This window comes from Rousettus aegyptiacus, unplaced genomic scaffold (assembly GCF_014176215.1).
Source record: "Rousettus aegyptiacus isolate mRouAeg1 unplaced genomic scaffold, mRouAeg1.p scaffold_m13_p_4, whole genome shotgun sequence".
In the NCBI taxonomy this organism is placed as follows: domain Eukaryota; kingdom Metazoa; phylum Chordata; class Mammalia; order Chiroptera; family Pteropodidae; genus Rousettus; species Rousettus aegyptiacus.
In genome coordinates, this window is record NW_023416307.1 from 111,695,061 (window position 1) to 111,719,291 (window position 24,231).

Here is a 24,231-nt window from a genome sequence, read left to right on the forward strand (position 1 = left end):
TACCTTCTAGGTCCATCAAAGCAATATCTTTTCCATCCCCTTCCTCTTCATATGTAGGAGTCTTGTTTTTTTATCTTTTCAGCTACTCTATCTTTTGGTTGGAACACTTTATTCTTTTCTATTTAAGGTGCTTATTAATAGGAATGTAGGTGTTACCATTCTTTATTCCTGTTTTTGATGTATGTTTTTTCTTCTTAAAGAAGTCCCTCCAACATTTCCTGAAATATTGGCTTGGTGGTGATAAATTCTTTTAGCTTATTTTTGTTTGAGAAGTTATTTATCTGTCCTTCGACTCTAAATGATAGCTTTGCATTAAGTATCCTTGGTTGTAGATCCTGGGTCCTTATCATGTCGAATGTTTACTGCCAAGCTCTTCTGCCCTGCATAGTTTCTTATGGGATATCAGCTACCAGTCTTATGTGTGTTCCCTTGTAGGTAGGTATCTGCTTTTCTCTTGCTGCTTTTGATATTTTTTCTTTGTACTTAAACTTTGGGATTTTAATTATGATGTATCTTGGTGTGGTCCTCTTTGGATCCCTGATTTTTGGAATTCTCTGAGTTTCCTGGGGTTTTATGTCCATTTCCTTCCCCAGGTTCAGGAAGTTTTCCATCATTATTTCTTCAAACAGCTGTTCAACATCTTGTTTTCCTTCAGGTATGCTGATCAGACAGATATTTTGACACTTAATAGGGTCCCATGTGCTCCTTAAATTATTTTTATAGTCTTGGCATCTTATCTCTTGCCATTCTGATTGAGTGTCCTTGGCTTTCCTGTCCTCTAGATAGGGCATTTGATCCTTTTCTTTATTCACTTTATTTCTTTGTTTATTACATTTTATATATTTCTCATCTCAGATAATGTGTTCTTCATTTCAGACTGGTTCCCTTTTATAATTTCCAATGTCATTGTTAAAATTCTCACTGAATTTATCTACACTTTCCAAAAGCTCATTGAGCATCTTTATAACCAGTGTTTTGAACTCTGCACCTGTTCGATTATTTGACTCCGTTATATCTGGATCTCTATCCTATTTTGTCATACGGTTTCTGCTTCTTTGTCTTCCCATTTTGGCTGTTTTTCTGTGAATGTTTCTATGTACTAAGCAAAGCTCTTAAGTCTCTCAGTCTTATTAGTGTGAATTTGTGAAGTAGGTGTCCAGTGGCACAGTCCTGCGAGGGGTTCAGCTGCAGGCCAAATTTAGTCCAAGCCACTACCTTTCTGGAGCCACCTGTTAAGACTCAGCAAGCAATCCACAGATGCTGTGCTACATTTGCCTCAAAAGGCCAAGCCAGAAACAGAGGCCAACTGCCTCCAGTGTGAGTTTAAGCACTGCTCAGCAAGGAGCACCTGACTCACTGAGGATACGCCTGGATGTGGCTTGGGTGGGGCTGCAAGATGGGGGAGGTGCAATTTCAGGGAATCCTCTGGGAGGATCGACCTCTGTTATCCAGTTTGATGACATCAGGGCTATATCGTCGCTGTGTCCATGCACTGGGAGGGGAGAGGGCTCAACAGTGAACAATGGATACCGCCTGCACTTCTGTACAGAGCAAGTCTCGCCTCTACCCTCACTCCAATAATGTCTCCCTGTAAGTCCTTGGTGCCCCCTGCATGCAGCTGAACGAACACTGGTGCTCAGAGCGAGTAGGTTCGGCACCTCAAAAATCTGCTCTTGGACAAGGCCCCTGTAAGAGGTGTCTGCTGCTGCCGTTGCCTCCGTCTAACTCAGCCGCCGGAGACCAGGCAGCACAGCGTCCTCGCTCCGTCCTACCTTCTGCCGTTGCAGGGTGCTTTCTTGGATTTCTCCCTAGTTGTATGGCTTATTCCTCTAGATTTAGGTGAATTTTCCTTGCTGCCCCTCCTTGTTTCCATTACAACTTTGATTTGGTCACCAAAGGGATAAACAGAGCCTCTATCATCTATGCCATTTTTTTCCTCCTCCTAACTGCTTTTTAAGACTAAGATCATATTCAGCTTTGAATGCCTTTGTTTCTGGTCAATCTTCAAAAACTTTTTAGTCTTTTAAGGAAATCGATTTATTCAAGTTTTACACATCTTGGGATAATTTTGCTAGAAAAACCTTAATTTACTGTAGTTTTTTTTCTTTACCATAAGTTGGCATGAGTCTCTTAGAATTCTCTTAGTATATCCAGTATCTGTGTTCATATCTCCTTTTTCATTCCTTATCTTGTATATTTTTGCTAGTATTTTTTAACCTAATAAATGAACCAAGGCTTATGAATCATCCATTTTTAAAAAACAGAACCAGTATTTGGGTTTATCCCTTCTTGAGTTTTTAATTTCATTAATTTCTGCTGCTTTTTCTAATTTCTTTGTTCTTTTCCTGATTTCTTCTAAGTGCCAAGTTTCTTCATTGTTTGTCTTCTTTACTACTGAAGGAATTTAAGATTACAAATTTTTATCTGAGTTAAGGATTTACTGCATTTTGATATAAAAGACTTTCCTTTCCACATAATCTGAAATTCTCCTTTTGATTTCTTTTTGATTCAGGGGTTATGCAGTAGTGTTGTATAATTTCAGTAGGATTTTCCAAGTGGTCAAAAGCTTATCATAGTACATTTTAGCATAGGACAAAGTTTATCTTCTTTTTTTCCTGGCATATGCTTAAACAGGCAGTACTCAATTTGTGACAGAGCAAGAGCCCATGCATAACATAAGTCAACTTTTTGAAGTCAACAAAATACCAAAATAAACAATACTTAAAATGAAGACATTTTTCTTAATTTCCTTAAAGTTGGCATAAAAGATATTTAAATTTTCAAAGAAACCTGCAAGAATCTATGTTGATGAAATAATACTGTACTAACACACAGTAACCCTGTTATGGGTTACCTTTAGCTTTTTACAGCATTTCCTAAAGAGTGACCCTCACAGCTATATTGGGAAAAAGAGTGGGAAGGAGACAGGACAGAGTTGCATTCTATAATATTCATCCCTTTAGAGATCTGCATATGTGTTAGCCTATTAAGAACTCTGAGAAGTACTGCTTACCTTTGGTTAAGATTTCTAAATGTATTTGATTACCTCATTCTTTTATCAATTAACACCTACTAATTCTCTTTGGGAGATGCAACCCAAGGAGATAAGACACTCCTTGGAGAGAAAGACAGTACAATCAAATTCTGTCTTCTCTGTGGGTTACTCACTCCTGGGGCTCAGTAAATGTTTGCTCAATGACTTGGTACCAGAGGAGGTGGGATGTAGCAACAGCAGATGTTAGTGTCCACTGTTCTCAGCACGATCATACATAAGTTGCATTCTCTTATTAACAAGTACTAAATATTTTGCATCAAAATATAAACTTTATTTCCTATTTCACAACTGTAAATGGAAATTGACTAATCTTTAGCCCTACCCATATTCAAATATCAAAACCTAACACCTTGAGGAGGCCAAAAAAACCCAGTAAAAATAATATTGCAGTGGTAGCACCAATGAAAGTAGGTAAAAATATATATACATGCATGCAAGTGCATGCGCACAGACACACACACTCACACTAACATCACCACCACCACCCAATCCCCATGTATACTGAGTGAAATGACAGAGACTGATGACTTAGGGAATCATCAGATGAGTATGTACATGGACCTACCCATGTGGCGAGTGAGATAAAAGGAAAAATCTGCTGAGAAGATTCTATGAAAGATTGTTCTTTCAACATAGAAAGAAAGCTACACAGAAGTCATTTTGTCTCCACCTCATTCTTTTGCTAGAACACTGGTGTGAGGAAAATAATACCCAGGGCTGCAGCCATCACCTTCTGACCATGAGGTAACAAACAAAACATAAGAAGCCAACATGTTAAGAATAGGAGGACAGTAAGACCCTTGAATCCTGATAGCATCATCAAGTCAAGTGACCAAAGTCTGGACCTACCTGTCTCCAGACTTTTTGTTAAATTAACAATAATTATCTTTATGGTTTAAGCTCCTATTGATTGGGTATGAAGTCAACGTAGCCAACTGTTTTCTGACTGACACATTAGTGCCCTGTGTTTTCATACTGTGATGGAAGATATAAATTATTAATATTTCAGAATTTAAAATTTTATAAAAGGAATAGGGGATATGAAAGACTAAACTTTCAATACATATAATGCCATATTTAAACTGCTTTAACAAACACAAAATGTTTTTTTTTCCCAATTAGAGCTGACATTCAATATTATTTTATATTAGTTTCAGGTGTACGCATGAAATGTTTTGTAACATTTAATGATAGAATTTTAAAAAAAAAAACTTAAAAAGACACATAATAAGAAAAATCGATCCATACCCGTACCTTTCCGTGTGTTCTCCGTCACATCTACCCCAAACTGGATAATGTCACCAGAAAGAATTTCACATGGTGGACTTTCTTCAGAGCCTCGACTCAATCTCTGGCTATTTATAAAGGTACCATTACTACTTTTAGTGTCTTGGAGATAAAACTGTAAAAATAAAATTGAAAAAAAAAAAGCCAAAGATTAATAGTAATAATTCCAAATCTACTTTAAAAAAAAAAGTACTGCCAGTTTTGCAAACCACGGCAGGTAGATTTTCTGCCCCTATCAATTTAAACCACTGTTTCAGCTAAGGTTCTTTATACATATACACATACATATATGTGTGTATGTACAGACATATATATGTGTGTATAGAACCCTAAAAAGGGATTTAAAATCTAGCTAGGCAAAATAGTACGATCATTTTGGAAAAGTTTACAAGGTCCTTGAAATGTTAAACATAATGTTAGCAAATGACCCAGGAATTCCACTTAAAGCATATACTCAAGAGAACTAAAAGCATATATCCTCACAAAAACTCGTACACAAATGTTCATAGCACCATTATTCATAATAGCCAAAAAGTAGAAATAATCCAAATGTCTATCAACTGATGAATAGGTAAACAAAACATAGTATATCAATATGATGTTATATTATTTGGCAATAAAAAGGATTGAAGTACAAAATCACACTACAACTTGAACCTTTAAAACATTATACCAAGTAAATGAAGTCAGTCACAAGAGACCATATATTACAGAATTCCATTTATATTTACTATCCAGAAAAGCAAATCCATGGAGACAAAAAGTATATTATGGATTGCAACTGGCTGAAATGCCAAGGAATGGAGGGTAGAGGTAGGTGAGAATGACTGCTAATGTGTAAAGTTTCTTTTTGGAATAATTAAAATGTTCTAAAATTATACAGTGGTGATAGTTGCATAACTCTCTGAATATATTTTAAAAACCTCTGAATTGTACATCTTTTTTTTAAAGGGTGAATTTTATGGTACATGAATTCTATCTCAATAAAGCTGTTATTAAAAAAAAAAAAAAGCCAGCTAGACAAAACTCTATCTTTCCATTTCACTCTGACTTTGTAATTTTCCTAGGATGTCTGGTTGAATCAAAGGAAGTGTTATTTATTCCACAGGCAAAGACAATTGGTTTTAGATAACACTTATAATTAATAGCTATTAGCTAACATACTTGATATCAGGACCAACACATCTTCAGTAAATCCTCTGTGATAAAGCAGAGTGGGGACACTAGAAACCAAAATACTGGAATCATCTATGAAGGTACTACTTCCTGGCTTTCCAAACTTGCCTTTCATCACTTAGGTAATCTTCTCTCTTTAAAAAGGAAAGGGATAGGAAGAAACACAGGAAGCTTTACCCATTTATCACCTACCTACCCTAAAAGAATTAGGAACAACTGAGATCACACACAGGAGACTACCTAAGAAGAGAATATTAATAAAAAAAGATGCGCCTTTCTTTTTGAATTTTCCTACACTCTCCAACCCTGCTTATTCTAGAAACATATTTTCACTGAATTCTTTCCCAAGGAAGAAAAGAAAGAAAAAAAAGCTAATATTTATTAAAATATACATAACACCACCAGGCCCTCATTTAATGTTAACTTTAACATTAAAGCTGTGACATGCAGATAGTACTTCCATTTATAAATGAGAAGAGTGAGGCACAGGCAAGTACCTTTCTAAAGGTCACAGAGCTATGGAACACAGGAGCAAAGATTCAAATAATAGAATTAAAAGGACCATTTTCCTCATTACTTCACTTTGACCTTTATGCTTCATTTATCCTTCACTCCTCCCACAAGTTCTCATCCAAAATGAAACACGACAAAATAAGCAATTTGCAGAAAATATGAAAATGACATTTTATTAATTCCTAGGTGGCAATCTAAAGGACAGCAGGCTGTCTATAAATGACTTATAATCAAAAGAGATCAACTTTGGCTAACAGCTTGTATATTTAATTGCAGACCACAATAAAGAAAATTGTGTTGATATTTTACAAGTCTATTTGAAATTTACAGGCCTAAACATTTTCTACCAGGGAGAATAGCACAGGCAATACACTCAAGTAGAAATATCCTCAAAATTTTTCCTACATAGCAGTGGAACCTACTGTTACACTATATAAGGGAGTTTGGTTTTTGCTTTTTAATAAATATATTCTTGGGAAATGCAGCAATATCTGGATTCTGGTTGATCATTTTCAGTAATGTGTGCCTTGGCAAACCAAATAAAGAAACTACACTAGATTTACAGTGGTTTTCAAACTTCAAGTTCTGATTCATTAGTGGTACTAAATCAATTTTGTGGGCAGCTACCAGCATTTCATTTTTAACATTAAAGAGAACAGACTAGAAATAATATATGAAATGAGGTTCAGTACTGTTTAGCAAACTGGAAAACAAAAAGTGTGTGTGTGTCTCTGTTTGTGTCTCAATACCTCATATTTGTAACTCACAACTCTAACCCCACAAATTTTTAAGTTAAGAAAAGTTAAATTAATATTAACCCAGGTTCTTTTCATTTTGACATGTCTATATTACTGTCCAAAGCACTCCATGGCATCTTTGGCATTCCTTTAGCTTGAAAATATCATTTACATTAGTTCCTCATTCTCCCTTTGCTCTCAAGCTAATGTCTTCCACACACTTTAGAATAAAATCCAACATTCTTACCATTACACACTATAAAGCCCTACCTGATCTGGCTCCTGGGTTCCTCTCCAAACTCATTCACTTCCACCATTCTCTTTCCTCATCCCTTTCAGCCACATTAACCTCCACTCATGCCTCGAAGCCTCTGAACTTGTATATAGCTAAACGGTGTTGGTTTACTTTCCTGCAGAAATATTTTCATTGATACGATTTAACTTTCTGCCCTTGGCAGTTCTGAAAGATTGATATAAAAACTGTCTCTGCACCACCCATGAAACAATCTGTCATTATTAGATCTACACTGAACAGAAGATACTCAATTTAAAATTAGGTTAGGTTCCTCAAGGTACATATAAAAAGTTAACTTGTTTTCAAGGGACAGAGAAAGGACTGTGTTTACAGTCCCTCGCTTGTATTTCCTGTAAGTATGTTAGTTAGTCCTTTGTCACTTTCAAACCAGAAAAATCTTTCTCCTCTATGCTGATAAAACTTCCATCAGTCTACCTGCCCCTCTCCCTTCCCCAGGGAAAGAAATCAGTTTTGGCTATGCTAAAAAAAAAAAAAAAAAAAATCAGTTGAAGTTTCGCTATCTTTATTTCCGAATAGCTTAAGGAATGTCCAAGCAGCTCTTGTTCTTACACTAGCCACCCGCCATTTATTTTGATGTTGAGCAGCTATGTAAGTAGCACTCAATTTATAAAACTTGCTGTAGCTTGTGGCCGAAATTCAACTTTCACTGTATTCAGGCTTTATCTTGAATTAACCCTTTGCTTTTTTTCCCCTAAATGAATGTTAAGCTCCCAGAAATCAGGCATTGATGGTGATCCTTGAACTGAAAGGTTGTTTCTGCCCCATCAGTCACTTTTCCTCATCTCTGCTGATTATGCTTACCTTTAATGACACAACACAGGTACAGCACTTCACAGGTTGCAAAATTTGCTCTTTGGCCTTCTAAACAGTTCAGAATGAACAGAAAAGTCCTGCTGTTCATTCCATAAGCAAATACATTTTGAATCACTTTCAACTTTGTTACAAAGAGCAAATACTTTCATTTCCACTATAATAATAAAATGTTTTTTTTCTAGCCCTTTTTACATTGATAGGTTTTACAATATCCAAACGCCAGAAAATTTATGCCATTTGAACTAAACCTTTAAAACAAAGCAGACACAGTAGATATGCCAAAGCTCAGAGGTCAGAAACTCTTAAGTCCACACAGAGGAGTTTTAAAAATGTGAACACAAAATGGATTATGGATTCTAGATGCCAGATGTTGTATCATATATTTTTAATCTACCTAAAATCACCACCTAAAATTAGAGTGACTAAGATAGCAAAACCAAAATCCCATAGATAACATTTATAACAAAAGTAGGTGACAAGGTATCCACATGTACCTCAAAATACAAGTGAGTGGGGAAAACCATCAACAGCTACAGAGTCTGGATGAAATCAGCCTCTGTGCAGGAGGATGCATAGGGAAGCAATGGGGCATTTGAGGGACTTGAGGAGAACATCAAAATAGCCAATAGGTATTTATTGGACAGCACGATGGTCAGATCAAGAAGAAAAGCTGAAAATTAGAAAGGTTTAGCCCAATCCAATAACAAGAGAGTGGCAGGTTAAGTTCTGGAAAAGGCTGGAGCAATCTGAGTCATTTAAACTCTTAAACATTTTATAAAAAATAAAAACAAAAACAAAATCAAACAAACAACAAACACCCAAAAGAGGGAGCTCTGTGACATTAGAAAAGTTATTCTGAATCATGACCCCTTGTAAAAGTTCAGGAAAATAAATTTCACATAAAAAAGAGCAACAGAAAAATGTCAAGGTCCCATTCCATACAGTTATTTTAAGAAAAAATGAGACTAAAGAACAGAATAACATCCCTACAGATAGACAGAACTTGAGCACAGATCAAAATTATACAATTTCAAAACAAGCTAAAAGGAATTGAGAAAATAATTGAAGACATGAAAGAGAAATGCAAATTACAATTACAAAGAAAAGGTGAAAGAACGCAAAACAAGGATAAACGGGAAAATCATTTCAGAAATGAATACAAAATTAGAAGGTCATGAATTCCTAAATTAAGAGAAATGAAAGGTAAAAAGGAAGAAATTATTTAAAGTCAAAAAGAAATTAAGAAAGTGACATCAGCAACATAGCGTAGTAGGCAGCTCTAAGCTCCTAGCCCGCTTCAGAAACATTGAAAAACAAGCAGAAACTGTCATAAATATCTTTGTTAGAACTCTGGAATAGGTACACAGCAGTCAAGGGAACACTGAATCAAAAACTTAAAAATGGTAGGAAATCTTTGTGGTATTACTTACCCTTGTTCTGTCCCCTTCCCCAGTACAACAAAAGTATCTAAGCCATGACTCTGCATTCCTAGTGCGGGACCTTGGTACCTGGTTCCAGAGTGAGCAGAGCAGACCTAAATTTCAAATTTTTGTGTCTATCTATTCTAACCTGTCTGGGGGCTGCCTGATGGACTGACGCAAGGCTCTTATCTGTTTAGCCTAACCTGGAACTAACCCAAGCTAAAAAAACTGCCACTGGCTAAAACAGTGGGATTTATCCTAGTGGACCAAAATAAGAAAGTCAACCAATACACCACATTAATAGAAAAAAGGTGGAAAAAAAAACAAAAAATTATTTCAGTTGATGCAAAAAAGACATTTGACAAAATCCAACACCATTTCGTGATAAAAGGTAGGACCAGAAGGAAACTTCCTCAACATTATAAAGAACATTTATGAAAAACACACTAGTAACATAAAACTGAAAGCTTTCTTCTTAAGATAAGAAATACGACAAGAGAGCCTGCTCTTTTACCACAGTTGCATAATACTGTACTGGAAGTTCTAGCCATGCACAAGAAAAAGAAATAAAATGCATCCAAATTTGAAAGGAATAGAACAAATCCAAAACACTAATCTGAAAAGGTATACACAACCTTATGTTCACTGCAGCATTATTTACAATAGCCAAGATATGGAAGCAAACTAAGCATCCATCAATAGATGAATGGGTGAAAACGATGTGGTGTGTGTGTATGTGTGTATGTATGTATGTATGTATGTGTGTGTATATATATATATATATAATGGAATATTACTCAGCCATAAAAAAGAATGAAATCTTATCATCTGTGACAACACAGATGGACCCAAAGGGTATTATGCTAAGTGAAATAAGTCAGACAGAGAAAGACAAATACCATACGAATTCACTTACATCTGGAATCTAAGTTAAACAAAATAAATGAACAAACAAAACAGAAACAAACTCATAGGTACAGAGAACAAACAAATAGTTGCCAGTGGAAGGGGGTTGGGAACCTGGGTGAAAAAAGGCAAAGGGATTAAGAAGTACAAACTGACGGTTACAAAACAGTCACAAGGATATAAAGTACAGCATAGAAAATATAGTCACTAATATTGTAATAACTACGTATGGTGTCAAATGGGTAGCAGATTTATTGGGGTGATCACTTTGTAAATTATATAAATGTCTAGCCACTATGCTGTACACCTAAAACTAATATAATATTGAATGTCAACTGTAATTGAAAACAAATTTTTTTAAAGACTCTGTGTAAGGCGTCGCTAGAAATAAAAGTTGAAAAGGGGAAAAAAAAATTAGAAAAGAATAAGTAAGCTATGTCTATTCACAGATAACATGACTCTATATATGGTAAGTACCATAGAACTCACAAGAAAAGAACCAGAGCTGATAAACTAATTCAGCAATGATACAGCAAAACAAGATAAACACATAAAAATCAGTTGTGTTTTTATACATCAGCAATGAACAATACAAAACAAAAAAACAAAAAAAAAACCAAGAAACCAATTCCATTTAAAATAGTATCTAACTAAAATACCTAGGAATAAATTTAACCAAAAAGATAAAAGACTTATACACTGAAAACTTCAAAATACTGCCAAAAGTAATTAAAGACAAATAAAAAAATATTGCATGTTCATGGATAGAAAGACTAAATGTTGTTGTCAATATTAACTAAAGTGAGCTACAGATTCAATGCAATCCCTATCAAAATTCCAACAGCCTTTTATACAGAAATGGAAAAGCTGATGCTCAAATTAAAATGGAATTGCAAGGGACTCTGAATAAGCAAAATAATCTTGAAAAAAGAACAAAACTAGAGGAGGTACACTTCCTGGATTCAAAACTTCCTATAAAACTACAATAATCAAAACAGTGTGGTACTGGCACAAGGACAGACATAAATGGAACAGAATTAAGAGTCCATAAACAAACTTGTTCACATATAGCCAACTGAATTTCTACAAAGGTGCCAAGTCCATCTAATGGGATAAGAATAGTCTCTTTAACAAATGATGCTGGGACAACTGGATACCCATATGCGAAAGAAAGCAATTGGACCCATACTTCACTCCAAATACAAAAATTAACAAAATGTATCAAAAACCTAAATATAAGATCTAAAACCATAATATTCTTTTCAGTCATTATTTCTTCTGAATATTCAATACTTTTTTCTGTCCGTTTTTCTTACTCTTCTCCTTCTGGAATTTCCATAATGTATATGTTGGTATACTTGATGGTCTTCCATAAGTCCCTTTGTTACTCTTCATTTTTCTTCATCTTTTCTTTCTGGTCCTCAGGGTAATTTCAATTGCTGTATTCTTAGGTTTTTGACTCCTTTTTCTGCCTGCTCAATTCTGCCACTGAATCTTCCACCGAATTTTTATTTCAGCTATTGTACTTTTTATAATTTCTATCCCTCTATTGCTATCCCCCACTTGTTCACATATTGTTCTCTTGATTTCCTTTAGTTCTTTGTCCACAGTTTCCTTCAGCATTCTGAGCATACTTAAAATAGTTAAAGTCTTTGTCTAATAAGTCCAATATCTGGGCTTCCTCAGGAATGATTTCTATCAATTTCATTACTCCTGTGAATGGGCCATAATTCCCTAATACTTTGAATGTTTTGTAATCCTTTGTTGAGAATGGGACATTTTGAATATCATAATGTGTTAACTCTAGAAATTAGGCTCTCTCCCTTCCCTAGGGATTTACTTTTGTTTCTTGATGAAGTCTACAGTTGTGTTTACTGAGTTTTCTGAACTTTTGGGGGGGGGGGGTGGCAAAGACTATATTCCTTATTGTGTGTTGTCACGGAAGTCTCTGTTCTGTTATCTCTGTGGTCAGCCAGTGACCTGACAGAGATTTCATTAAATACCAGGATCTAATAAGAAAAAAGGGGGGAAGCGTGTTTATCTCTTAAAATCCCCTTGGCAGATGTCAGGGAAGCCACTAGGCCTGCAGAGTTTGAAATGGCCAGCTTCTGTGCTGGCCCCTCAGCAATCAAAAGCAGCAATCAAAACACACAACCCAAATTTCTAAAGGACAAGCAAGTCACACCAGGCACTACAGGCCACCATATTCACAACTGCTGCCACAGAGCTGGAAGATGGGAGATGGTAGCCACTATGAGAAACATAAAAATTTTTGAAAATTTACCAGTTCATTAAGCACTCCACTGGATACTGCAAGTGTCTGACTAGACTCCAGAGTTCCAAATTAATTACTTTGGACAGTTCATGCTAGCTTAACAGTCTTGGTGAAGGAAACCAGTTTTTGAAGCTTCCTTCTCTGACATTTTCCATGATACTACTCCCATTAGCCATATTTCAACCTACGAATCTTTTCTTGGGCCAAACCAGTCCCTAATCTATAATAGCTACCATTTATTGACTACCTGGTAATGTACACACTTCTGATCCTCAAAACAATCTTACCAAGTAGATATTACCAATTCCATTTTCTAGATTAAGAAACTGATGCTCAGGTATATTAAGTAGATTGCCTTTGACACTGTTACTCTTTCAAAAACTCCATAATGCCTTCCCTTCTCCTAATTTGACTAAACACTCTCTGGTCTTTGAGTCCAAACTTATGAAATCTCACTTTATTTACGAAGTTTTCATGAAGCAATTAGAATAGGAAGAGCCAATTTCAACTCCAACTTTAAGGCAAATCATTCAGTTTATAACATTTAGTTGGCACCTGTCTCAGAGAGATTGCACATCTATAAAATCAAATGCTGAGTAACTCTATACTGACAATAAATTAAGAGAATATGAATTAAGCACCAAAATCTTGGGAGGCTGGTGAGAAATATAGTTAGGCACAGTCAGTTGCTAAGGATGCACTAATGAGTGAGGATGGTGATCTGCATGAAAGGCAAGTAGGTGGAGGAGGAAGAGAAGGAGGAGGAGGAAGAGAAACAGGTTATTGCAGTACATTTATATATATAATTAAGGCCCAGCCCCAGAGGGTAACAAAAAACAAAGGAAGAAATGATAGAGTGAAGCTGTAAGAAAGGGCTTTGAGCACTGGATTAAGGAGCTGAGATTTCTTAAAAGAGAAGCCACTACCAAAGGATTTGTTTTAGGGAGATTATTCTAACAGCTCTGATAAGAAAGCACCTGCGTGTAGGATGAATTGCAGTGGGAGTCACTAGAAATAGAGAGATCCCTGATTTGTACATTTTTTTCACCAATAATTTAGTTATTTCTTAGAGTATACAAAAGTCTTTATATGTATATCATATGTAAATTTGTTTGCCTAACCTTCTTAGATTCCTAACTAGCAAAGTACCACACGTTTCAGAAGCTGGAAATTTTAAGTTGTGACACTGGGGAAACATAGTTTTATTCATATGCTATAGGAAAACACATAGAAAAATGATAAAATGTTCTTGCCAAAAAATAAAATTTCACATGTAAACTAGAAGGAACTTGTCAACATATATCCAAAGGTCTTTCGAATGTTAGGAATTTGCCAGGACTTTTTTCCATCTCCAAGTGACATTCCAGACACATTCAAGGTACAGCAATTTTTTTCTTGTGGAGCTAGCTCACAAGAGAAAGAGGAGAAAAAGTATGTCTATCTCTCTACATAGGCACAGAGAAAAGATTATGAAGAACAAAAGTAGAGAAGGTAGAAAGGAGAAATTTTTAAAATTTAATGAGAACACTACAAAACAACAAAACACAGCTAGAATGATTATATCCTTTTAAAAGATACAATCAAATTGTGACAATCCTTCACTAGGATTTAGGACAAGGTAAATTAGACTTCTGAAGCTCAGCAAGATACAAAATAAGCATATCATCAGAACATTATAGTTCTGAGAAATAAGACTTTTTAATGCCTACACCAAATTCTAATGTAGAGGAGATTAACCTATTTTCAACATCCCAACTGATGGGCTGACAAAGAAATTCTGATTATTTTCTCCCCTAACTAAGTAATTAGTATTAGAGAAAAAAATACTGATTCCAAATTCAATCTTTTATACCCCAAGAGGTTTCTAATTACCTTAAAGGAATGTCAAAATTTTAATTCTAATATTTAAAATAAGTACATATTTATTAAAATGCCATGTATTTTAGCATTATTAATGACAGAACAAGAGGATATTATGATATTTTAAATACACAATACTCTGACTGTATTTGATAGGTCAATATTTTCCTTACGAAATGTGAACTCAAACCATCCTAAGAGCAGCTGAAACAACAAAATAATTGCACCACCACCCTTTATTCCTGATAGTTAAAAATTAAAAAAAAAAAAAAAAAAAAAAAAAAAAAACGCATCCATAGAACAGTAGCCTTATTTGCCACAAAAGGAAATCATTGTGATCACATTTGTGGAAAAAAATAAAACAAGGTCATTACATTTAAAAGATGTAGCCTTACATGTTGTTTAAGAATGCATACAATGGGCTTGATCTAAGGACAGGTGATAATGATTTATATAGTCACTAAGAGGTAGGGGAGAGGGAAAGACTTTCAAAAACATTTTCTATTAAGACTGGCAAAACTGGCAAAACATAGGAATCTATATCTCATTTAGGGAAGGAAACTGCCCACACATAAAACAGTTTATTTGGCAAACAAACTCAACAGAAATTTTAAAAGATGCAAATAATCCACTTGCCACCAAAAGGAATATTCACAGCTTTTTAAAATGCTTGCTTAAGCATTTAAAAGGGAACACGCATTTGCTTATGCCAGGGACTATGCTAGGCACTTAATAGACATTACCTCATCTAAACTTCAGAACACTGTGAAATAAGCAGTATACCACATCAATAGATAAGGTTTGGAGTTCAGGAGTATGCCCATAGATTACACGGAAAGTAAGAACAGCAAAGAAGGCCTACTGGGCTCCTTGTGACTATGGTAAATTCCTTAAAGTTCAGGATCAGTGATATTCCTTCTTAGTAATATTACTATACCTTAACAAAATGCCTGCTATGAATAGGCACCAAATAAGTATTTTAAATAAATATTTCATGAATACAACATTTACAACCCAGACTCATTCCGTCATTTACCCACCATTTTCTGAACACCTCTGGACAGGAATTCAGCCATCAACCATATTCTAGTAATAGAATGAATATGACTATCAGAAGCCACTTAGAGCGAATGCAAAACAGTAGTTATAACACATACTATTAGTAATAAGTAATATCTATAACATCCTAGGGTATTTAACATGTAACCAATTCTTATGAATTCTTCTTCAGAACAATCTCTCAATTCCACACAGCCTTTCCCTTCCCATTACTATTCCCTCTAACCCAGGCCCATAACAGTTGCCAAGGTGATGGCTATGACTCCACACTCTTCCCCATACCACACTGATGCTAGAGTTACTTCCTAAAATACAAACCTGATTACTTTATTTCTCTTTATAAAAGGGCTATTGACCTTCTGCTGCCTTCAAAATCAAATCCTAGAGCAGTGATAACTTTCAAAATGACCCCAAACACCCCAGCTAACCTGAGCTTCCACTCCTCCTAAAAATACTAGCCATTCCATTCTTGCTTATCTACTGGCAATTCCCTCTATAAGCCCAGCCTCTGTGTGTTTGCTTATGCTGTTCTTGGACCTGAAAAGCCCCTGCTTCCAACCACCCACACTGTTTACTTGTTAAAAGCCTTCTTTTCTTTCTAGAGCCCAGTTTAAACATCTTACCAAATTAAGATTTCTGTCTCATATACCATTTCTCACTAAATAAACACCTAAAACAGAAATTCAGGGCTTTATTCCAAAACTTATTCCACTTAACCAGCTAACTCCCAAATCTCTACAGCCAAATCACATTTTGAACTGTACTATAATCCCATCTTTTCTATTCTATAACATTCATTCTCTGTCAAAAAGTTCCAGTAGGCACAAGTCACAAATAGAGTTTTTTTAATATAGAATAAATAAAATAATTCATACTCTAGAATGGAAGTTACAAAGTTTTGATTTAACATAGGATAGCCCAAACTGTATTACATCTAAATAACAATATGCTATATGGAACAGACATACATTAAGAGTTTGAATTTCAGTTCCATCACATTCTAATTTACTGTGTGACCTTGAGCATGTTTCTTAACCTCTCTAAACATCTCGTTAGTTATAAAGAGATATTTATAAATCTCTATGTATAAATTGAGGATAATATCAGTATGTACCTCAGTATTTGTGATAAAGGTTAAATTATGTTGAGCATGTTAAGTATTTAGCACAGTATATTTACATACTAACCATTAAATAAATGGCAGCTATTATTGTTAAATTCACAGAACATGCATAAATATGTAATTGCTTTGACTTTTTTTCAGTCAGGGAACTGATATAAGACTTTCCTTTATTGGCTAAAGTTCTTACAAATAAAGTTCTTTGCCAATTAATTACTTAAAACAGTCAACAGCTGATAGAGATATAAATAGATTAGTAACAGCTGAACTCTAACACATACAGGTATTAAAAATAGTATGCCACTGCCCCTGTTACACGTGAATATTACCCTAAGTAACTACAACCTGTGCAGCTAAGTCTCTGTCTCACAGCATAGACTGAAAATCTTTTATGAAAAATATGACACATGTATCACAATATGGATCAGGGAATTCTCTAATCAAAGTTAAATCACAAGGAAATTACTACTCATGTACTCATAAATTCACTTAGAAATATTAACATAGATTAGCAATCTATAGCTCACTTAACAGTGTGAACCAACTTATGAATAAATTAAGCCAAGTGATATTTAGCAGCCCTCACAACTCACAACTCCATTTCTAATGTAATTCTATGTACTCTTGACCCTTAAGTGACAAGGCTGGAACCTTGGACAATTCTTGGAATAATACAAACAGAAGGCCGAAACTCAATTCAAAACTCAAAATGCTTACTTTGGACAACCTATAAACTGTTAGGGTGGGGGCTGACGTTTTCTCATTATACCCTTCTATACTATTTGAATTTTTATGTTTGGGGTGGAGTCACACATGCACACACATACACACACACACAGGCACACAGGAAGGGGAAAATAAGCATCTAACTCCAAAACTCTCAAGAGACCTGAAAGCTCAGGAAGATGGGTAAGTAACAAAGTGATAAATATCAGTTTGGCAAAGATTAAGACTAGTGATACTTAGCTCTGGCAACAATGTGGAGCAACGGTACTCTCATGCTCTAGGCATGAGAATATAAACTGCTATAATCTTTTTGAAAAATGATTCAGCAATATCTATTAAAATTTTAAATGCTATACTCTTGACTGAGTCATTCCACATCCAGGAATCTAACCTACAGAAACATGAAATACTCACACACATGTACAAAGACAAATGCATAAATAAGTATGTTCACTGAAGCAAGATTAAAAGAAGTTAAAAACTGGAAACAACTAATGCCCAACCAAACCGTACTATGCTCATATGACAAAATATCAGACATCTCAATCATAATATCACAATCATCAAAAATAATGAGGCAGAGTTATTGGTACTTAAATTAAAATATATCAAGATATACAGTGATCCTTTTTTAAAAAAAGGATGATATACTCTAATATATCAAAACAAAAATCTATAAGAATGTATAAAAATTGTTAGCAGTGCTTATCTTCACAAAAACAAATCTTAAGGAGTTAAACTTTAAAATTAAAAAAGCTATAAAACTTTATTCAATAAGCCTAACAAATGTTCAATTCCATATTATGCTCATTTAGTGGAGAAGAGTGGAAGTAAAATGAAAAGAAGAGGGAAAAAAAACAAAAAATAAAAAAACCAGGGAGACAAATATAACTACACAATGAGAGAAAAACAACAAAAACAATATTTGCCAGAAAGAAAAGAGGCAAACATCAAGGGAGATCAAAGAAGAAAGAAGTTCAAAAAATTCGAAAGGGTTAGTAAACCAGTCATCACCTTGCACATGTGAATAGACTTCAGAAGTAAAATTACTGATTTCAGGGGTAAAATTGCTGACTTTTGAAATGTACTAAAGAGTTTTCACAGATCACTTCCTCTTTCAGATTATTGGACTCAATTCTGGTGGAATAGCTTCAGCAAGATGGAGAGTGTGTAATTCAAATCAAGGGACCTGGTAAAACCATGGTCTTCAAGATCCCTGCCCTTAAAATAAAATAATGTTGTAAAACTGAAAAAGCATAACATTAACCTTATACTCAACGTAGCACACAGAGAAAATGATATATTTGCACAAGATTTCCTGACAGACTGAATATAAACAATATAAAAAGAGTCAAGGAGGATACCAGAGTTTTTGACCCAAGCAACTTAGGATGTAGTTGCCTTTATGTGAACTGAAGGTTGGAAGCTTTTTTATTGAGGTTGGGGAGGGTGCCAGGAGTTTAGCTTTGGATGTATTAAATTTGAGATAATATTAGATGGAAATGTCAAAAAAGCAGTTGGATATGAGCCTAGACTTCAGGAAAGAAGTCTGGACTTGAGACAGAAACTTTTGGTTGTCATCAGCATATGTGTACAAAGAATCTAAAGATAAGAGACAGGATGAAATCACCAAGAGAGAAAGCAAGTACAGATAGACAAGAGGATCAAGGACAGACACTTGGAGCAGTGTAAAGTTTACAGGTCAGTGAGATGAAGACTAAACAAATAAAATGTAAAAGGTGGCCGGTAAAGTATGAGGAGAACCAAGGCAGAGTGGTGTGCCCTGGAAGCCATGTAAATGTTTTCCAAGTGTATAGGAGACAACAACTGCATCAAATGACACTAAAAAGATCAAGTAAGATAAAGAATTCACCATTGGAAAAGTAACCTAGAAGCACTGATGATCTTAACAAGAATTGTGTGGATATAGCAGAGAATGAAAGCCTGACCAGAATAATTCAAGAGAAAATAGGGAGGAGTAAGGAATCACACACATAGACAATTCTTTTAAGGAGTTCTGCTTTAAAGGGAAGAGAAGAAATGAACATGCACAGCAAAGGAAACCATAAACAAAATGAAAAGGCAACCTACTGAATGGGAGAAAATATTTGTAAATCACTTATCTAAGGGGCTAATATTCAAAATATATACAGAACTTACACAACTCAATAGAAAAAATAATCAGATTAAAAAATGTGTAGAGGATCTGAATAGCCATTTTTCCAAAGAAAATGGCTAACAGGCACATGAAAAGGTGCTCAACCACTATCACTAATCATTAGGGAAATGCAAACCAAAACTACAATGAGATATAACCTCACACCTATTAGAGAGTAGCTAGTATCAGAAGATAAGAAATGACAAGTGTCAGTGAGGATGTGGAGAAAAGAGAAACTTTGTGCATGTAAATTGGTGCAACCACTACGTTAAACAGTATGGAAGTTCCTCAAAAAACTAAAGCTAGGACTACCATGTGACCCAGCAATTCTACTTCCCCAAGTAGAATTTATTTATTCGAAGAAAACACTAACTCAAAAAGATATATGCACCCCCATGTTCACTGCAGCATTATATACAATAGCCAAAATACAACAACCTAAAAGTCTACTAACAGATGAATGGATAAAGAAAATGTGTTACAGATATACAATGGATTATGATTCAGCTATTAAAAAGAATGAAATCTTGCCATTTGCAACAACATGGATGGACCCTGAGAACATTATGCTAAATGAAATAAATCAGACAGAAAGATAAATACCACATGATCTCACTTATATGTAGAATCTTAAACAAACAAACAAAAAACAAGCTCATAGATACAGAACAGACTACTGGTTGCTAGAGGTAAGGGCAAGTGAAGTGGGTGAAGGGAATCAAAAGGTACAAGCCTCCAGTTATAAAACAAATAAGTCTTGGGAATATAATGTACATACAGAATGACAACTATAGTTAATAATACTCTATTGCATATCTGAAAGCTGCTAAGAGAGTATACTTTAAAAGTTCTCATCACAAAAAAATTCTGTAACTATGTATGGTTATGCACATTAACTAGACTTATTGTGGTGATCATTCTGCAATATATATATATCAAATCATTATATTATACATCTGAAACTAACATGTTTCAATTATACATCAATACGTTTCAATATAATAATATAATTGACATATCAATTAAACCTCAATAAAAAAATTTTTTAATCCAAAGGAGAGAAAGAAATGAGCAGTAGCTAGAAGGGAAAGGTGCCAAGATATATATTTTTTTAATTTTATTTTTTAATAAGAGAAAAATAACACTGTTTTATATACTAATAAGAATGATCCATTAAAGAGGAGGGGCACTTGGCCCAACCCTGAAGAATCAGCAAAGGCTTTCTGAAGGAGCTGTCCCATGATGAGTCATGAAGGGTAAGAGTGAGTCAGGATGAGTGGGAAAGAGACTGAGACAGCATGAGCAAACAGAGGTAAGAAAGAACAGTGTATATGTGTGTGTGGTGGTAGGGAGTGGTGGGGGGAGGGTGGAGAGGGGGCATGTAAAATAAAAAATTAAGAATGACAGATGAGGGTGAGGCTGGAGAGATGAGCAGTCATCACACCTTTTAACAGGGATCAAGCAGTGCCACCATTATCATATAGATGACAGGGGACTTGCCACTACAGGGTTTTTAGGCGGGGAAGTACTAAGATTAAACTAACATTTCACTGAAGGAGGGAACGGCTTGAGGAGTATTAGAAGGCAAGGAGACCAGTAATGAGGCTATTGAAATAAAAAGATAATAAAGTCCTAAACTAGGATAGTGTTAAAAGTAGTAAAAGGGGCTTAGTGACAGCCTATGTACTCAGTGTTGAAGGCAACAGTTTTGAACATGGGCTGCTGGGCAGATGATAATGCCATTACCTCTATTTGGAAATACTGATGGGAGGTTAGTGAATGATTCGTTTCAGTTTTATGTATATTTATGACATCTAAATGAATAAATGTTAGCAGGCAGCTGGGTAGACAACTCAGACCTGAGGGCTTGAGACATATGAAAGGCATCGGCATTTGCATGGTTATTAAAATGATTGTAATATATGAGATGATCCAAAAATATTTAAAGGGAAAACAATAACTGAACTTTCGGAACACTAACATTTAAGTAGAAATTAGCGGAGAAAATGCTTGAAGGAATTCCAGAGAGAACAGTGAGAAAAGTATAAGAAAAATCAGAAGAAACAGGGAAACAGCCAGGAGCTAATAATACCTCTATCAGTCAGTGTAAAAACAACACTGCAGTGACCTGAATAACCTGACAGAGATCAGAGATCAAGAAAAGTCAAATCACATAACAGTCTGAATTTTCCAAATCTGTTGTACTAATTTTTCAAAAATTAGGGCCATCTCTTCACAAGGTTCTTAAGTAGTGAAGCCAAACTGAGTGAAAAAGACTAAAGAGATTAAATACAGTTGGTATACTATCTATAGCAGATTACTTACAGTTGTAATAGAGGAGTATTTATGATTGCTCTATACAAAGAAAATTGGTAATATGTTTCTTAATAAACCAAAAATTATTGTCAAGAATAATAAAATAAGAAAATGTTTACTTTTTTATCTTTCCTGACTTCTTGTCACACATTACCTCACCTATGACTTCATATAAACTCAACTAACAATATAAAAATCTTACAGCCTTATGTAACAAGGAAAATAATTTAAGCATAAATGACATAGGAATCTATAATGCTAATAATTAGGGGAAATATTACCAATACAATAAAAATTTATCAGAAATGGAAAGAATTTTTGATGTTGGAAGGGAAAAGATAACTTGAAAGATATAGGGGGAAATAAACAGAGCAAGTATCAATTTCCATTTCTTGATTTTAGCTCTACTTTATCACTTTTTTGGCAGACTATCTGGCAAACTAAAAATATCACTCTTGGATAGTTGTACTGTACAGTACTAACTGGGAGTGATTCCCAAGTGTTTGGTCCCACCTATACAGAAGAACTTCAGGAAGAACTTTTTTAAAAAATCAACAGGAAACATATTATGAGATGAGCGATTAAGCAAAATTGACAGAATTATTTATTCGAAATGGGAAAGGTAAAAGAATTTCCTTGGTATGGGGTGGGGGGGGGACTCACAATGTATGTATCATCAGATTGAAGGATGATACATACATCCAGGATTTAGCCAAAACTGGAAAAGCAAGATTCAGACGACCACAGAGCTTTTCTTTCTCTAGGTCAGAAAGAAAAAAAAAAGCTTGTTGGCTTAGTGCCTCCAGAGTTTGGGTGAGTCAGAGACAGAGTAGAGAAGAAAACACCACCAGACTTGATTTCAACATAAGGGTAAAATGTGCAGCTGTCTTACCTTTTGGGTTATTGCTTCCCTTATTAAATTACTATTAAAAGATTTTAATTACACCCAAGGAAGCTAAAATGAAAGTTACCTCAGAATCTTACTACTCCAAGGATCTGGACAGGTACTGCCACATTGCCTTCCACATGGACTAGACAATATACAAAGCTAACATTACTAGCACAACCTTTCTAGTACTATTTTGATTATGTTAATTTAATATAACTATCAATTTGTAAAATATTTATTTCTGTGGTTACTAGCAAAGATGAATGTTTATTTACTAAATTTTTTCATCTTGAACTAACTGCTTGTTTTTTTGGCCATATGTTTATCGACAATAATCTTTATGGTCTTTTATTTTGGTAAGGGTATTTTAAGTATTACATATATTCACTTTTCTATCATAACAAATGCACATGATGTCCCATTTCTATTTTTCTTGGTACAAAAGTTTTCGATATTTATTTATATGCTCATTGATTTTATTTGCCTTCACTTGGTTTTAGGCTATAGTAATTACACATTAACCAATAAATCCTGAAGTAGTTTCCATTACTATACAGTTATACTACATGTCTTTGAACTTGTCACTTGCCAACTCCAATCATTCCACTTTAACTGTTTCATATCATTTATGTTTCTTCTCAAGTATAATGCTATCATCCATTCCTTAAAAGAAATGTGTGTGGTGTGGCTAAGTAATGATATGAAATTTATCAGGTTCCAAGCAATTCTACTCCTAGATACCAACCTGAGAGAAATGAAAGACATAAAGAATTGTAAGCAAATGTTCTTAGCAGCATTTTTTCATAATAACCAAAAGCTGGAAGCAGTACAAATGACTGTATATACTATGATTTTGTTTATTTAATATTTCCACAGTATGTAAATCTACAGTGACAGAAAGTAGATCAGTGGATGCCTAAGGCTAGCTGTGAGATCAAGGACTGAATGCAAATGATGCACAAGGGAACTTTTGGGGGTAGTGAAAACATTTTCCAGCTGGACTGTGGTAATGCTTACAGAATCATAGATTTACTAAAACCGTTAACTTCTATTAAACTAGACTTACTAATACAATGAGGGAAATTTTATAAAATGTAAATTATACCTTAACAAAGGTGTTTTTGAAAAGCCAATGGACAAAGAGGAAGGAGAAAAAGAAATATATACACACCTATTAAGTCGTCTTGAAATACAAAAATTTAAGGGCCTCATTCTCTTACTGATGAAAATAGCAGAAGGTATTTAAAATAATAAATATTCAGTGCTTCCAAGAGTGACATAAGAGAAACTTTTATACAAGCTGGTCATGGGAGTATAAATTGGCACAATCTGTCTGGAAAGTAGTTTGACACGGTTTACCAAAAAGAGCTTTAGACGTGTGTCCTTTGACTCACTTCTGAGAATCCAGCTTAAAGAAGTAATAAAAAATATGAATAAAGATCTTCGGACCTCTAGATAAAGGTCTAAAGATATTCATCAAAGAAAAATTTATAATACTTCCTAAAAATAAAAGCTATGTAAATATTCAACAATAGAAGAATGGTTAAGAAAATTCCAGCCCATCCATGAATGTTATACATCCTTTAAAAAAATGTTTGTGGGCC

The 24,231-nt window shown here is 34.7% G+C and overlaps 1 protein-coding gene across 31 annotated transcripts in view; it reads right to left on the reverse strand.

The window, feature by feature from the left end:
- The window catches only part of LOC107503380 (sarcolemma associated protein), a 124,604-nt gene that overhangs the window by 70,580 nt on the left and 29,793 nt on the right, over window positions 1-24,231 (reverse strand). For 20 of the 31 annotated variants that reach the window (XM_016131569.2, XM_016131570.2, XM_016131564.2 and 17 more), the window contains exon 3: window positions 4,310-4,457. In XM_016131569.2, the coding sequence (XP_015987055.1) occupies window positions 4,310-4,457 (148 nt within the window). Of the gene's footprint in view, window positions 1-4,303; window positions 4,458-24,231 lie in introns of all 31 variants that reach the window. The other 11 variants (XM_016131563.2, XM_016131556.2, XM_016131550.2 and 8 more) reach the window with 1 other exon arrangement.